The sequence below is a fragment of the Corylus avellana genome, chromosome 8 (assembly GCF_965113065.1).
Source record: "Corylus avellana chromosome 8, dhCorAvel1.hap1.2, whole genome shotgun sequence".
In the NCBI taxonomy this organism is placed as follows: Eukaryota; Viridiplantae; Streptophyta; class Magnoliopsida; order Fagales; family Betulaceae; genus Corylus; species Corylus avellana.
The window spans coordinates 2,451,811-2,467,966 of NC_142497.1; the positions used below are offsets into that span (position 1 = coordinate 2,451,811).

General features: G+C 36.1%; 3 protein-coding genes across 3 annotated transcripts; 1 reads left to right on the forward strand and 2 right to left on the reverse strand.

The window, feature by feature from the left end:
- Nucleotides 1–552: 552 nt before the first annotated feature.
- On the reverse strand, nucleotides 553–2,203 carry LOC132163838 (uncharacterized). Its single transcript, XM_059574220.2, has 3 exons — nucleotides 1,415–2,203; nucleotides 776–1,324; nucleotides 553–683 (listed from the first exon to the last, which is right to left on the reverse strand). The coding sequence occupies exons 1-3, from the start codon at nucleotides 2,201–2,203 to the stop codon at nucleotides 585–587; spliced, it is 1,437 nt and encodes a 478-aa protein (XP_059430203.2). The 3' UTR covers nucleotides 553–584.
- Nucleotides 2,204–3,148: 945 nt separating this feature from the next.
- Nucleotides 3,149–9,463, reverse strand: LOC132164784 (phenylacetaldehyde reductase). The gene is made up of 6 exons (XM_059575341.2): nucleotides 9,280–9,463; nucleotides 7,728–7,897; nucleotides 6,000–6,191; nucleotides 4,569–4,731; nucleotides 3,955–4,141; nucleotides 3,149–3,508 (listed from the first exon to the last, which is right to left on the reverse strand). Exons 1-6 carry the CDS (start codon nucleotides 9,398–9,400, stop codon nucleotides 3,364–3,366), a joined length of 978 nt encoding a protein of 325 aa, XP_059431324.1. The 5' UTR covers nucleotides 9,401–9,463; the 3' UTR covers nucleotides 3,149–3,363.
- Nucleotides 9,464–13,636: 4,173 nt separating this feature from the next.
- Nucleotides 13,637–15,579, forward strand: LOC132163655 (alpha/beta-Hydrolases superfamily protein). The gene is made up of 2 exons (XM_059574024.2): nucleotides 13,637–14,856; nucleotides 14,951–15,579. The coding sequence occupies exons 1-2, from the start codon at nucleotides 13,813–13,815 to the stop codon at nucleotides 15,443–15,445; spliced, it is 1,539 nt and encodes a 512-aa protein (XP_059430007.2). The 5' UTR covers nucleotides 13,637–13,812; the 3' UTR covers nucleotides 15,446–15,579.
- Nucleotides 15,580–16,156: the final 577 nt, after the last annotated feature.

A 16,156-nucleotide genomic window follows, 5' to 3' on the forward strand; every position in this document is an offset into this window, starting at 1 on the left:
CCACGATATAAATATATATGGTCCATGCCAAATATGCTAGAATTCCCCTGCGTACACCAGCCTCTATATATATGCTAGGATTCCCAAGCGTAGACCAGCCCATGAGGCTTTGGGCTAGTGAAATAAATAAATCTTACAAGAAAAGGAGAATAATAATATTTTAATATAAAGAAAAAAAGGAAATAACTTATTAAAGAAAATATTGATAAATCTAGTTTAAAAAATATAAAATATTCTAACCAGCAGGTTGCATTTGAGTTCATGATGAAATATGGAATAGACGTGGGCATCATGACAAGGTCTACAATAAGTCTTGATGACCTTGTTGAGAAGGCTTCAAGAGGGAGATCCAACAACCTAACTCTTATGAAGTTGATTACGAGATTACTAGTTCGAATATCTTATCTCCTTCTTGCGTAGAAATTTCAAAAAAGACAAATTAAAAAAAAAAATTGATTTGAATTTGTGTATTACTTCGTATTTATGGTAGTGTATTCTACCCCCGGGAAAAAGAATAAATTCATTTGGAGAATTACGTGGAACATTAATACTGAATACACGAACCAGATTTGATATTAGAGTAACTAGGCAATCACTTCATCCTTCAAGCAAGGCCTGTATTTGACTTGTGTAGCACTGGTTCTACCATCATATTCAATGTCACAGCACTCTATTCCTCCGGCCTGTTCAACAAAACAAACTGCAGTTGTCAACAAACAAAACAACCTTAAAAAAACCTTGAAGAGTGTTTAATGAAATGAGAGCATGCACTCACCTCCAAGCGTGTTGTTGCTGGTGAAAGCACCTGAATTTTGGTGATTGCATCCGCTGAATGATTACCAGTGGATGAACAATTTGGTAAACCCCGAGGCAATTTTCTAATATATGTAGTTACAACTTGTTCATCATGATCACCTTGTGTAAGCTCTATAGAATCAAAGAAAAACACATGAGGAGCTTGACAAGGATCGCTGGAGAGCCGTCGGGTGTCGAACATGTAGAGGGGTGGCTTTGCCCTTCTCCTCCATTTTGTAAATGTCTCAAGGGGTCTGCATAAAATGCTCCGAGGGATTATGTTTTCGTAGATATAAGCAGAGTAGCCCCATGAGACAGAGAAAGACCAGTTGGTTGGCCTGTGGTAGCATATGGTTTGTTGAAGAAGACGGGATTGGTCCGCTTTCGCCGCCTTCATGAGGTGGTTTACGGCTTCCGAACGGTTCATGGAGGGGAAGATTGGGTCAATGGCGTCAATGTGGTGGAGAGAGAGGAAAGGAGTCTGGGGCTGAGCTGATAGAAAACCTGATGAGTCATTTCGTAGATCAATCTGCATGCACTCAGAATCATCAAATACAACATGGTAAAGCATATTAAGGTGCATCAAATCCTTTTCATAGCTACATTCTATGTTAATTACCTGATGAAACCCTTTCTCAAGAGTCAAAGGAACTCCAAAATCAGACAAACATGAGAAGAGTGTATGATCACTGCCATGGGAGCGAGGATATCTCAAAATACAAGCGTCTAACTTGGCTGCCAATGCTTCAACCAGAGGGTAGCTCAGAGCATATCCAGCTCCACCAAAAGCCATATCAAACGAGAAATCATAGTTGGATTTAACAAACTCAGAATTCGACCCAATATAGTAGTACTTTGAATGGTTGTATTTTGCAAGAACCCCAATTAAATTATCAACAAAAAATATTGTATCATCATCTCCCATCACATACCACCTCACGTTTTTATCTCCCTCCCTAAACGCTTCAATTATTGTTCGCACGATTCGAGCCGGAATCAGCCTCACCGTTTTGGGGAATGTTGGGATCTTCCTGACATCCTCGCTGACATGAAAAGGAGGAAGATTTGAAGGCCATGGTTGGAACTCCGGCGTCGGCTGTCCGTCGAGGAAAAGATATCCTCGGGTTATGTTTGGTCGCCACCATGATTCAACGTATGGTTTTCTGGAGTTCCATGTATTCAGGGCGCCGACAATTCCAAAAACAATGTGGCCGATGTTGGTCGAAGAGCTGGGAGTAGTAGTGGGACGACTAAAAGGTTGGTAATTACTGGGAGGGTTTAAGGAGAAGATGCAAAACAAAAAAAGGAGCAGCCCTGAAATAGGTACCGACTTGTGTAGGGCTCCATGAGATGAAGTGCTGTGATTTTTTTGAATTTTGCTCGCTTTTGAAGAAATTGAAGAAGCCATTGTCAATGGTACTGGAAAGCTGTTGAACTCAAAAAGATGGGAGATGGATCCTCTCCATTTCATTTGAGATGGAGGGGAGCCATTTAGGCAAATTAGGTTGTTATGATTCTTACTTAAGCTTGCATGCAGATTAATGAATATTTGTGACAAATAATTGGGTAAAAAAGGAAAGAAATAACACAATAAATAATTTAGGGTTTAGGGCTTAGGGCAGGGCTAATGCTCCCAATTTAATAACATACTCAATTAATGAATATTAATAAGGATTTTTTTCACACAAAAATATTTAAATGCCTAATTATAGTCAATATTGTTTTATTGAAGGCTCCTAATTACGGTAATTAAGTAATAAAAATGGAAAGAGCATTAAATCTCCAGCATTAATAAGGCTTAATAAATTGATAGCATTAGATAGGAGAATCAAATATATTAACGACATTCTTAAATAAAACCCATTCTCCAACTTTAAACGTTCTATTGTTGGGAAAAAAAATTAAAAAAAAAAATGCTAAGAAGATGAAAAGTTTTCAAAAATATTCTATTCAATTTTACAAACTCCTCTCTTAATAAGTTTCCATTTTGTTTTTCTCTATTTCTCTATTCAAATCTTATTCAAAATAGAAAGGTTAGTTTACCAAAAACTCAATCAATCATTAACTTTTTTTATTTGATTTCATGAAATATTTTTACTATATATATATATTCCCATTTTAGTTTGAACCTTGGACTTGTGTAGCATAATATCGGATCAATCTGGTTTATTTTTCTTAATTTGAAAGCAAGAGATTAAATGCATAACAAGATGGGCTTGGAAGGTTGGGTTGATAATGGCCACAATGGCTGAATCATCGATGAGGGCAACCAATTCTCATTCTAATTTGTAGAACTAGCAAGAGATCATAGATTAGCAATATTAATAACACCAGTCGACATTAAGTAACAAGATTAAAGATAATCGGTGATATTACATTCACCACAAATCACACTTCTATTAATCATTCACACCAAAATGAGTAGTTTTGAAAACTATCAAAAGGTTGCAAAGCATTCTGTTTTTCTACCAGAAAATTAATATTTCCTCTTATTGGAGACTCCCACAATCAAAACACCTCAGTAGCATTTGTTTATTGCCTGGCAAGAGCTTCAGGGTGCTACCAAACTTAAAAACTGACAAAGCCCTTTTCCTTCAAGCTTTCAACAGTTTCCTTGATGCTCACCTCAAAAGGGGTGAATTCAATACCCAAACTTTTTGCCCTTTCTTTGGACACCTGATATGTTGGCATAAACGGCTTATCATCCGCACACCTGTCAAGGTTATTTGGAAAAACAAAAAAATGTTTTACGTCAAAACAAACGGAACCTCAAATATACCATGAATCTTTAAAAACATAATGGTAGTAAACACATGGGATCATATTCCATCCCTTTTTACTATTTTGGTTAACGGAAGGGCTTTTCGCCAACAATTGGTAGTTGTAGGGGGTTGAGTGTGACAAGTGGTAGATTGTGAGAGCAATGTACAAATGAATAGTAGTTTTTTTTTTTTTTTTTTTTTTATAAGTAAATGAGTAGTCGTTGAGGAGGGCTAAAGGTAATTAACCCATAACCAAAAGAAAAAAGTATATAGCCAGTCCCATGTTACATCACCAAACCATGTCATATAAAGAGGAATGTGTAATTGGAGCAATCCTGCTAATGGAAAGTATTATCTAAATATTATATCTTGAAATTAGAGGGAAATAAACACTTACTTCTCTGGAAGTTGTAAAGAGGGATAAAGCTCACGTAAAGTCTTCACAACTTCAGAATAGTGTGCAACTCTCCCAACCATACAATATCTTCCACTAGCTGAAGGAATTTCATATGCTTGAATATGCGCTTTGGCAACATCTTTGACATCAACCCATCCAAATGTTAGATTGGGAAACACCTGTGCTCCTGCATCAAATAAAGAAGAAGAGAGATATGAAATAAAAAGCAAGAAAAGATGCATAATTTCTGGGAATGGAGATTTAGTGTATCATATTACAATAAGTACCTTAAACAAGTAGGGATCATATCATTATTTCAGAATAAAGTACCACAGACAAGACACACAAATACACACGCACACAAACAGTAGTATTTGTGCAAAGGCCCAAAGAGACATAAAGGGCTACCATCAAGCTGCTTGGTTAACATCCTGATTCAGCAGAAAGAGAAACATGATGATTTATATTGTTCAACCTTCCCTAAATGAGTTATCAAATACAGCTCTTATTACCCTTGGAAACTTTCTCTTGTTAAGAGGTTGTTAGTCAAAAGATCTACTTATAGAGATGAATCATAAATTAGGATTTACATCAGTACAGTAAAGAACAAATACCATTTATTACTTTTAAAATCACATCAGCACTTGTATTTAGTGTCGGCTGTAAGAGAGGACCAATCACCATTGATGGGTTAATTGCAACCAAGTCAATACCCTTCTCTTTTGCAAACTTCCAGGCAGCCTCTTCAGCCAATGTCTTTGAAACCACATACCATTGCTGGGAAAAATAAATTCAACATTAGCACCCAGAAACATAAATGAACTGCTGAATATGATAGTCATTAGTAGCATCGTTCCCTGTTTTATAAGTGATCATAGAAGGGCATTGACTTTAACAAAGCACTAATGGCTGAGCATGACAAACAGTGACTGGTGCAGAATGCTCCCTCACTAAAATAATCTGTTGCTTCCATGAAGAGAATAAATTAACCACATGTTTTGAGTTAAAGCTGCATCATGATGACAGATGCAGGATCTCTTAAACTACACAACACTGGTCATAATCACTTGAAAGAACATGAAAATATTCAGTATGATGTTGCAGTAAACCATTAAAGGGGTCAAGCTATCCAATTACTGATGTGGGAGCAGGAACAAATGGAACATAACTTAAGATTCAGATTAATTTTAGGGAGTGAACTCAAGCATGTGTAGAAACGAAATACTCACATACTTGATTGCATAAGTATGTCTATATTATTTACTTCTATAGACCAGTGTTCCAAGTTTTCTTACAAAATTGTTCAATAAAAGATCGGTTCTCCAAATACTACGAGGTCATGAGCAGAAGCAAGACTTAATCTTAATAGATCCAGTCCCTAAGGATACCACTTAAAAGGAAACCATTTGGCTTCAACCACAAATTCTCTTTTAACTCACTAATTCCCTCCAACCAGGATCCACTCTTAACTATCAAGCACTGCATTCCAATTCAGTAACATCCAAAGCAATGTCCCCTCCCCTCCCTCTGCCCCCTCTCTTCCTCCTTTTCTCTCCTTCCCTTTTTCCCCTGAACTAAGAAGGGCATATACGAGTCATATAAAGGAAATGATCTGCAGATTAATACATGGCGAGTACCGATAGCATAACAAGCTACCATTTCTTGCTCTTCCACTCTTCCCAAATTTCATCCCCTTTCCTTTATTATTCAGTTCAATACCTCCCATTAATTTATAAATAAAATATTTAAGAACCCGTGCATTTTTGGATTTTGTGTTTTAGACCTTAGTTTTCAATTTGGCTAATTCAATACCTAAGGTTACAAGGATTTTAAATCTAAGACCTCCAGCCATTTTTTTTTTTCAAATAAATACCAAAAATGATATTAAAATATTATTATGCCATTCAATTAAAAAAAAAAAAAAAAGGTGGGGGTGGCTCGTGACAAGGCCACCTTTGTTCCCTCTATTGGGGTGGTTGCCTCTACATGCAGGGACGGAGGGAGGGGGGTTGTGATATAGGCCATGCCACAATAGCCCTACATACCTGTCCTTGCTTACAAAATTCTGGATCAGAAAACCAAGTCTCATCAACAACCACATCAGGAGTTCGAGGTCTTCCATTGTATGCAACTGCAGCTATAGAAGATGTCAAAACTACCCGCTTAACAGATGGAGCTTTTGCACACGAATTAAGGACATTAAGTGTTCCCTTCACTGCAGGATCAAGTAGCTCGGCCTGAACGGTTAGGGAAAAGTTAAGCCATAATCATTAGGGGGGGAAAAAAGCAGCAATGACTACCATTAGAAAAGGAAAGAAAGTCATTTGCTTGTTTATAAACAAAATTTAGTATAATTTTATAGTATCACATTCAAAAAATGCTTGACTATATTAACATCATTGTTCTTTAGTAGGAAATTGGCGTTCTTAACTAGGAAACAAAATCCCAGGCAGCATTTTGATAGTGCTTATTGAATGAAACAAGAACAGCAAGCTGAGAGAAATAGCAAGACTATTGACATTATAAAAGTAGAAATGTGAAACAAGCAGTTACATGAGCTATGCTTCATATGGTTAAGACAGGCAGTTACACAAGCTATTTCACATGACTGTGACTAGTATTACATTACTTAAACTTTTCTCCATTCTAATCTGTAGCTGGACATCCATGTAGTTCATGGGACTAGAGGGTCTTAAGGCATAGGAGTCTGTTCTTTCCAGTCCAATTCATTATTTACATCTTTATACAGTTTTTGCACAAAGAAGAAACAAACGTATTTGGCACTGCAATCCTATCCTACAGAACTTCGTTCACCCATCTCCAATGTGATCACAAAATCACCATATTTATGATTGCTACAGGAACCATGTCTATGATCTATCAAAAGTACATCCTTTGCTATTTAAAGTGATTCATGAATTATGCCTCCACCTCTCAAAAGTTCTGGTTTGGGCTATATTCCGACTTTGGTACATTTCTCTAGCAAAAGACCTAAAGGCAGTATTGACAACATGAACTGGTGGTAAAAGAAGGGGGGGAAAACATGTTAAAAAAACTCATAGACTGGAGGTTTTGAAGGGGGAAACATCACATTTTGAAAGCCTACTAAATATTTCCGACCCATTGCCCTTATCCATGCGTCTTTGAAAGAGTAATTAGAGGCTCAAGTAAAACTATTATACATACGAAGTATATTCTGTCAGACAGCACAAATCTTAGAAAGAAATTAGAATATGTTATAGCACAACATGCCTTATATACACCTTGTAGTAGAGCAATTAAGAAAAACTTAAAAAAACACTTCATAAGAAATGGTGACATAACAACTTTGATGCAATAATAGTTGAGATAAAGAACTAAAAAAGCAAATGGCTTGATTTTTTTTTAAAAAAATAAAATAAAAAATCGATCTTGAAGTAGTTTTAGTAATTTGTTAACTTGGCTACTTTTGTATTGGCAATGGTACAAAAAGCAACTTCCGAAACAAAGAATGGTGCAGTAAATCATCTCTGAGACCCCTATTACCTGCTTCTCATCTAGATGAATAGACAAAAGGTCAATCAGTACACTCATTACATGGATCGAGACACTCGATCCCCTATTTATGAAGAAAGACATTCTAAAAGACACTATCATAACAAACTCGTTGTTCAAATCACCTCTTTCGGAACAAAGGTGTACAGAAAATGTCAAAGTCTTAGTCAATTTCATCAATAACCGCTAATTCAAACCCTTATAATTTAATATTCAAAGAAGAGTTAAACAGGATATACCTGTGGGTCCTTAACATCATGATAGAAGGGAGATGCAGTATGAAAAACACATTCACATCCCTCAATAGCAGAATTAAAGGAACCTTCTTCCAGTAGATTTGCTTTGAAGAGGTGAAGTCTCTCCTTAGCTCCATCAAGTATGCGTAAATGGTTTGTTTTTTTTGGATCATCTGCGTGAGACGGAAATAAACTTGATTAATATATCATACTAATAGCCATGGCAGGTCAACTATACAGTTGACCTAAGGAAAGAGCGTACTACTTTCCAGTGACTCTCTTACGCAGAAAATCAGAATGAAAAGGGAGAGTCTGTAAACGATGAAAAAAATGCCAATAAACAGGACTGAATAACATTGCTATTCCTCTAATCTATGACACTGCCGCAGTCAAGAAGTTGCAGCCTTCCAAATAGAAACTCCCTAATCCATTGCATGCCATGAAGTTACAAAGAATCTCACATATATTTGCATTTTTGTTACTAAGAATTTTAGAGTAACGAAACCAAAAATGACACTATACCACCTCAATTACCAAGTTATTGCCACCACCATCACCATTACCGATGTGACTCTAATTTCTTAACTTTTAAATATACCCATCCAAACAATGGACATTGGAATTGATGATTGAAATTTTCATCAATTTAGATTCCATCACTTTGAAAATTCTAAGAACTTTTCAAATTCTTCATCCAAACACAACCTAGAGGAATTAAACTCACGCATCTGCAAGAAACAAAGAGAATGACAATGACTCAATTTGATGCACCCCTTCAAAGTCCAAACTCAGATCTGCATGTAATTTACACAGGGTGACATTATTCAGTGACTGTAGTCTCCGTTGATTGAATCAAAATGGTGTCAGTTTATCTCCTATAGCAAAATCATTCACTGATTGGGCCTTCTTTTGTTCACAAATACTTGTCCATTCATTTCGATGGAGACTAATTCCTCTAGTTGGGTTTCCATACAATACTTGGTCCAATTTCTTCTCATTCTTTTTATTTGTTATAGATTATTTAGCCAATGTCAAGATGAAGAAACATATATGATAAATTGGATTAACTGCAGAGTTCAAATCCATTTCCACTCCCGACATTGATTAACACGTAACGGATACACAAAATCTGATTGCAAACTGAGATCAAGAACTTATATAATCACTAAAAAATCTAATAAATTTGACCTCCCAAGAAAACAATTAGTAGCCCATATTCTTCAAAAAGCAATTCCATCGGCTCCCAACACCCAACTCTCACACAAGCAAAAAAAAAAAAAAACCAAACCCAATAACCCAGTGTCCTAAATACCCTAACTTATTGTCTCGAATTGCCCTTATAGCTATCAAAAAGTTCAAAGAACATGAAAAACAAATGATAAAAAGCCACAACCAGGAAATGGGAATTGCTTATAATTTGCACGCAGGAACTTCAACGACAAGAATCCAAAAGCTCACCGAGAAACAAAGAATCAGAACCCATAAAAACATTCACACTAGACAAAGACTCCACGATTAAATTACACTTATAGAGACAGAGACAGAGATTACTGACTTGGGTCGCGAACAGAGGCCCTGACAGTGTAACCGCCCTGGAGAAGAAACTTGACGAGCCATGAAGCTATGTAGCCGGACGCACCGGTGACGCACACGATCTTCCCTGCTCCACTGCTCATTTTCTTCTCTATCCGATCTTCTTCTTCGGATTCTGTTTACGTTTTGGAATTGGCTTTTGCTTGCTTTCATTAATTTTATAGTAACGCATGGAGATTGGATATAGTAAAACAACCCAACGGAATTAATAAAATAGAATTTACCCTCATTCATGAGTTTTTCAATTTGAACCCTAAAGTTTAAAAATTTGTAATATATTTCATAATATTTCAAAAATTTTCAATTTAAATTTTTTATTACTAATTCCCGTTAAATTGCACGAAAATTAAAAAATAAAAAGCCTGAGAGTAATTGCATAATTTTATAGATTTCTATCCAATTTGACGAAAATTAGTAACGGAATGTTTAAATTAAAAAATTTTGAAACATTAAGGGGTACATTGCTAATTTTTAAACTTTGGTATTCAAATTGAAAAACCGCTTAAACTTCATGGGTAAAGTCAATTTTTCTCAATAAAATATATTTTTGAGGATTTTCTTTTTAGCTTCTAAAATATTGTTTAATTTATTATATTATATAAGAAATAAGGACCCATGTTCTCTATAATTCTATTGTTTTACTCGTTTAACTAATAACTACCATATCTATCTCACTTTAATTTTATTTTATTGATGTCAACCTTTTCTTTTCTTTTCTTTTTTTAGGTTCTTTTAACAAGGGATCATCCAAATAGGTTGGAGCCTTGGAATGTGATTTTTAGCTTGTCTTTTAATATATGTCTATTTAGTTTCTGTAACTGTTTTGTGCAATTTTTTTAAAAGATCGGGTTACTTGTTTGACCTATTTTTTATCATTTGTCTGTATTTTTGAACTATTTTAATTCGTTTTAAGCTTGTTGTTGGAAAGCTTACTAATTTTTCGGTTTTAAGATTTCACTTTTTCTTCTTTTTAGATTAAGAGTGTAAATAATCATCCCGGATAAGCCTTCTTCTTATTGACACTCGTGCCCCTCTATGGTGGAGGCGAGAAAATGGAGGGAAAGGGGGAAAAAGAAAGGGGGCGGGGACGCCGGGGAGGAGGGAGTTGTAACTCCCTCCCCTCATTTTGCTATGCTCTCTGTGTGCTGTTATCTTCATTCACATGTGAGATACTAATAACAAGACAAAGGAAAATTAGCTTCTTTTTTTAAAAAAAAAAATTTTGTGGACAAGTGAATATCATTGGTAAAATAAAGAAAAATACAAAGGAGGCGAAGAGGACCCTAACAACGACTTCAGTACAAACATGATAATATGTGAGAATTAGTCAAATAAGTAGTCTGACTTAATAATTTTGACGTTAGTCTAAGAAAGAGGCCGCCGGGCCACCATCAACAACATTTTTTGAGATAAACCAATGAATGAATTGTCTTGAGAGACTTTTTTTTTTTTTTTTTTTTTAACATGTTCGCATAAAAGGGGAATTCAAACTAGTAACTTTGCTTCATTAGACATGGTCTCAGCCGATTGAACTATCTCTTATAGACATTGAAAAACATATTATTTGAGACTGCAAGAAAGATTGAATCCGACGACATGGAGTATAACCCCAATCCCATAAACAGACAAAGGCAATTAACCTAAGCTCTCGAATGCACAATACAAGATTTATAAACTTATAGTAAATTCAGAGCAATGACAATAAAATTTGATGTAATTCAAAAGAGTTTTATTTTAACTAAACTATTAATCGACAACACTTAATCATTGTCAAAGAAAAACTTTTATTAACTACTCTATTTGCGGCTTGGCTCTTATTAGACCCATCTCACCTATTCATTATTCCGACCTTAACTCAGTAAGCGAATAAATAAACATGTGCTTTCATAGTAAAATCTCATTCTTCTTTGGAAACTCTTAAAAATAAGATAACTCTGATTTTTTTTTTTCAATAATTATGAAAAAATTGCATGGTAATCTTTCTTCTTCTGAAATTTTATATAGTTTTCATCTTTGATCATGAACATAAAAAGTTTTAATTTCTAAAATAATTCTCATTACTGTGTCTCTCATCGGTGAGAATCAAATGTACAATGAGGTGGGACTTTCTATGTGATTGTACAACTTAGGGGGTGAAAAAGTGAGTTCCAAATTTCTTTTAAATATATATTTTTTTAAACAGTAAACTGTTAACCATTTAAATAACCGCTAATAAGCGGTTAACCGTTTAGGTGGTTGGAAACTCTGTGTTGATCGAGGGAGAGTACTCTGTGCTAATGGGCGATTAACTGCCTAGTAATTAGTGGAAGTTTAACTAACTGTTAAAGTAATTACGGTTAGCGGTTTTAGCCAATAACCATTAATCGTCACCGCATTTTCACTCCTTTTGTCCATCATGGCCATTAAATGAAATGGAGTCATGCTAGTAGGACATATATAAAAAATAATAATAAATAAAAAAATTGTCTTTTTTTTTTTTGTTAGTTAAATTTTTATGAGTTAATATTTAATTTTTAATGCCTCAAAACTTATTTTTAGATTCAAAACTAAAATTTATGGGTGAAAAATTAATCATTTAGAGATTGTATTATCCAAAAAAAAATTGGGTCATCTAAAATTTAATGCTAATGCTTTAAATTTAAATTTCTCTTTAATATCTATTTTCTTCAATTTTGACTGACGCTCGGATGACCTCATACCGCTGAAAATCTCTACTCAATGAAATGAGTGGGTGAGTTTGAACACGTACGGATGAGCAGAGAATGAACACGTACGGAGAAGCAGAGAAGAGAGAGAGAGAGAGTGAATGCACAGTGCTTTGATGGTGCTGCTGCTCTTCCTTCGTACTCTTGGTTGCAGTAGAGAGTGGGAAATGACAAGACAATGGTAGAAATCATTTCTCTTACAAAAGAATGCTTAATAAAAAGTGCAATTAGGTACTTAGAGAAAACATTTTCAAAATAAATTTATGAAAAGTACTTAGAAAAAAAAAATTAATGAAAAGTATATATATACGATACAAGTATATTTTTAAAGGTTATTTTCATAAACAGTTTTATGAACAAAGAAAAGTATAAAGAGGAATTATACGTTGGAAACTCTGTGTTGATCGGGGGGAAAGTACGCTCAACATCCCCAATTCGAATGAGATTAATCATTTGAAATCTTAGTTGAGCGGGATAGGGTGTCCAGCCCTTTTGGTTGAATGGGAGAGGACATTCAACACCTAAAGATTAAACGAGATAAGGGTTCGACACAAGTATGCACGTGTACGTTCAAAAACCTTGAAGATTAAGAGTCTGTTTGGAAGTACGTTTGAGAAATAGAGCTTTTATGTCAAAAAAGCTTTTGGGTAAAATTTTCATTTTCAAGCTTTTACCAAAAGTGCGTTTTTTGTTATTTTTAGACCCTTAAAAGCGCTTTTAATTTTTTTTTTTTCAAACGAACTTTTTGACTATTAAAAGTACTTTTAAACCCTTCAAACACAATCCTAAAAAGGATCTAAGAAAATCTCTTTCTCATTTTTTACATTTAGAAAAAGAGAATTTTCTTACATTATCAAAAGAGAGGGAAATTTTTAAAGGGCTCAAACTCAAATACACATACAATATGGTTAATGGTATATTTACTTACTGATCGAATGTGGACTCTTGAGCTCCACCTATAAATTATCATTTGAATTACAATATACACAACAAACACAATCCATCATTATTATTGAGTATGATATTACATCTTAATATTGGAGTATGAGATATACTAATAACAAGTTGAAACACAACAAATACAACTATAACCATCCACCCAATCTATGATTATTGGGGTTGATAATAAGATTGAAAGAAAACAAAATATCCTTTATTCCATGCATCCATGATCCATCACAAGGATCTACGTGTAGAAAACAAAATTCCTACCACTCAAGCATTTGAATTCCTCATTTCATTCCCACACATGTTTAGACCACAATAATGCTAATACTAAATACATTCTCTTTTCACTAGAACGATATGACAATATTGCTTATTGAACTTTTTCTTTTATCAAAAATTAATTCAAAAACAAATGAATACTATCACGTTATGATAATATTGCTTACCGAACTTTTCCTTTTATCAAAAATTAAGTCAAACACAAATGAGTACCGTCACATCAACTCTGGGGTCACATATGAAATTGAAGTATATAGTACAAATTTGCAGCAACCCATTTAAGTTATAGGACCACCCAATTAATTGCTGGACCAAAAACTCTTTCGACTTTTTACTCACTACTCTCATAATGGCTTGTACAAGGAGTTTCCACCCATTATCTCTCCATTTCAGACAGGCGTGCAAGCACAAACATAACTACATAAACCACACAAATTCTAGAACCCATTTGAAGCACTATATTCCTCACACATTTGGGATCATATTGCCAACACATATAATATACACCTCTTAGTTAGTTTCCTCTCCCACACACCAAGATCAAAGGGGAAACCAAACCCTTCATGGCTTCTTTGCTTCTATCACTCAACAAGTACATAACCCTCTCACCTATTTCTCAAAGCCTTCTGCCAAGATATTGCAGCCGCAGCAACCTCAAGAAAACCAAAAATCTGCTTCTTCCAGTCCTAGACAAACCCTTCACACCAAAATGCTTGTCGGTCTCAAGTTTAAGCCCACTGTTGGATGAACCTGCAGAAACGGTAGTTTTTGAGGAGGAAGATGATCAGGAGCAGCCTCTTTGTGAAGTTTGGAAGGAAATTCAAGGCTGCAATGACTGGGAAGGACTGCTAGACCCCATGGATTCCCACCTCCGACGAGAAATCATCCGGTACGGCGAATTCGCACAAGCCTCCTACGATTCCTTCGACTTCGACCCTCACTCCAAATACTGCGGCACCTGCAAATACCAAGGCGCCCATTTCTTCGAAAAGCTGGACATGGCCGACAGAGGCTACCAAATCAGCCGCTATTTATACGCAACTTCCAACATCAACCTCCCAAACTTCTTCCAAAAATCCAAGATGAGCAAGGTGTGGAGCAGACATGCGAATTGGATGGGTTATATTGCGGTGACCACCGACGAGGAAGAGATCAAACGGCTAGGACGGCGAGATATTGTCGTCGCCTGGAGAGGCACCGTCACGTATCTCGAATGGATTTCCGATCTCAAAGACATTCTCCACCCGGCAAATTTCCGGAATGACCCATCAATCAAAATAGAATCTGGGTTTTACGATTTGTACACCGAGAAGGAGAACAACTGCAAATATTGCTCGTTTTCTGCACGCGAACAAGTTCTCGCCGAAATCAAACGCCTTCTTGATTACTACAGGGGAGAAGAAATCAGTCTCACCTTCACTGGGCATAGTCTTGGCGCGGCGTTGGCGATATTAAGCGCTTACGACATAGCCGAGATGAGACTAAACATTGTACGTGACGCCGGTGAATCCGGTGACGCCAAGATTCCGATCACCGTGTACTCCTTCTCCGGTCCTCGAGTGGGCAACCTTAAATTCAAGGAACGGTGTGATGAGCTCGGAGTTAAGGTGCCGTTTAAATTAATTATTTATAAATTAAAAAAAGAAAAAAAATGAATTTATTCATTTAATTAATTTAATTTATGATTTAATGTTGTAACAGGTTCTGAGAGTCATCAATATTCATGACAAGGTGCCCGGAGTGCCCGGGATTATAGCAAACGAGAAGCTCCATTTTCAGAAGTACATAGAGGATACGATATCATTTCCATGGAGTTATGCGCATGTTGGGGTGGAGCTTGCGGTGGATCACACGCACAGCCCATTTCTAAAGCAAACGAATGATCCTGGTTGTGCGCACAATTTGGAGGCGCTTCTGCACTTGGTGGATGGCTACCACGGCAAGGGGCGGCGGTTTTGCTTGGTGACGAAGAGGGATATCGCCCTTGTCAACAAATGCTGCGATTTCTTGAGGGGTGAGTATGGGGTGCCGCCGTACTGGCGGCAGGATGAGAACAAAGGGATGGTGAGGAGCGGCGATGGGCGGTGGGTTTTGCCGGAGAGGCCCAGAGTGGAGGCCCATCCACCGGATATGGCCCACCACCTTGAACAAGTGCTTAAGATTGCTCGTTCTGATCATGAAGTTGATCATCAATAAGCACCATGGGAATTGGGAACTGACTGTAAAATTTGACTCTGGCTTTGGGTAATTAATGTGCATTTTTTTACCTTGCTCGGTAGTTTTCTGTTTGGTTGCTGGGAAACATTATCAAAAGCCGCCACATTGCAGTCTTTTCCTTCTTTTTGTATACTTCTCGTACTTACCATATCATCACCCAAAAAAAAAAAAAAAAAAAACACAGCAATAAGAGTAGCACAATTAGCAGAGACATGCTCGAGTCATCTGTACTTTTTCTTTGAGTATCAATGAAAATCCCACGTTCTAGCTTAAAAAAAAAGACATGATAATGAATCAAGATGACATTAATTGATCAAATTAATAAATTGGACCATTCAAGGAGGGGAAGGTGGGAAGGCCATCAGGCAGATGGCACTAGTGGGAGGACCATTATAATTCTTGTCTCTATCTCCATTGCCATATTACTCATATTATTAGTAAGATAAATAATCCATTTGAATTTTCATATCAACGTTTTTCATTCACTTCCAGAGGAAAAAAATAGATAAGTCTTTATTCATAAACTTCCTTTTCAATACTATTAGTGAACGATTAAGGAAGAGATATTAATAGATAAGATAAGGATCATGTATATATCCCAAAAAAAAGGTAGCTAGCTAGGTTAACATCGGGAGTGGTTTAGGCTTATGAAGGTTGATTGGCCAACATCACCATCATAATACTCTTGGA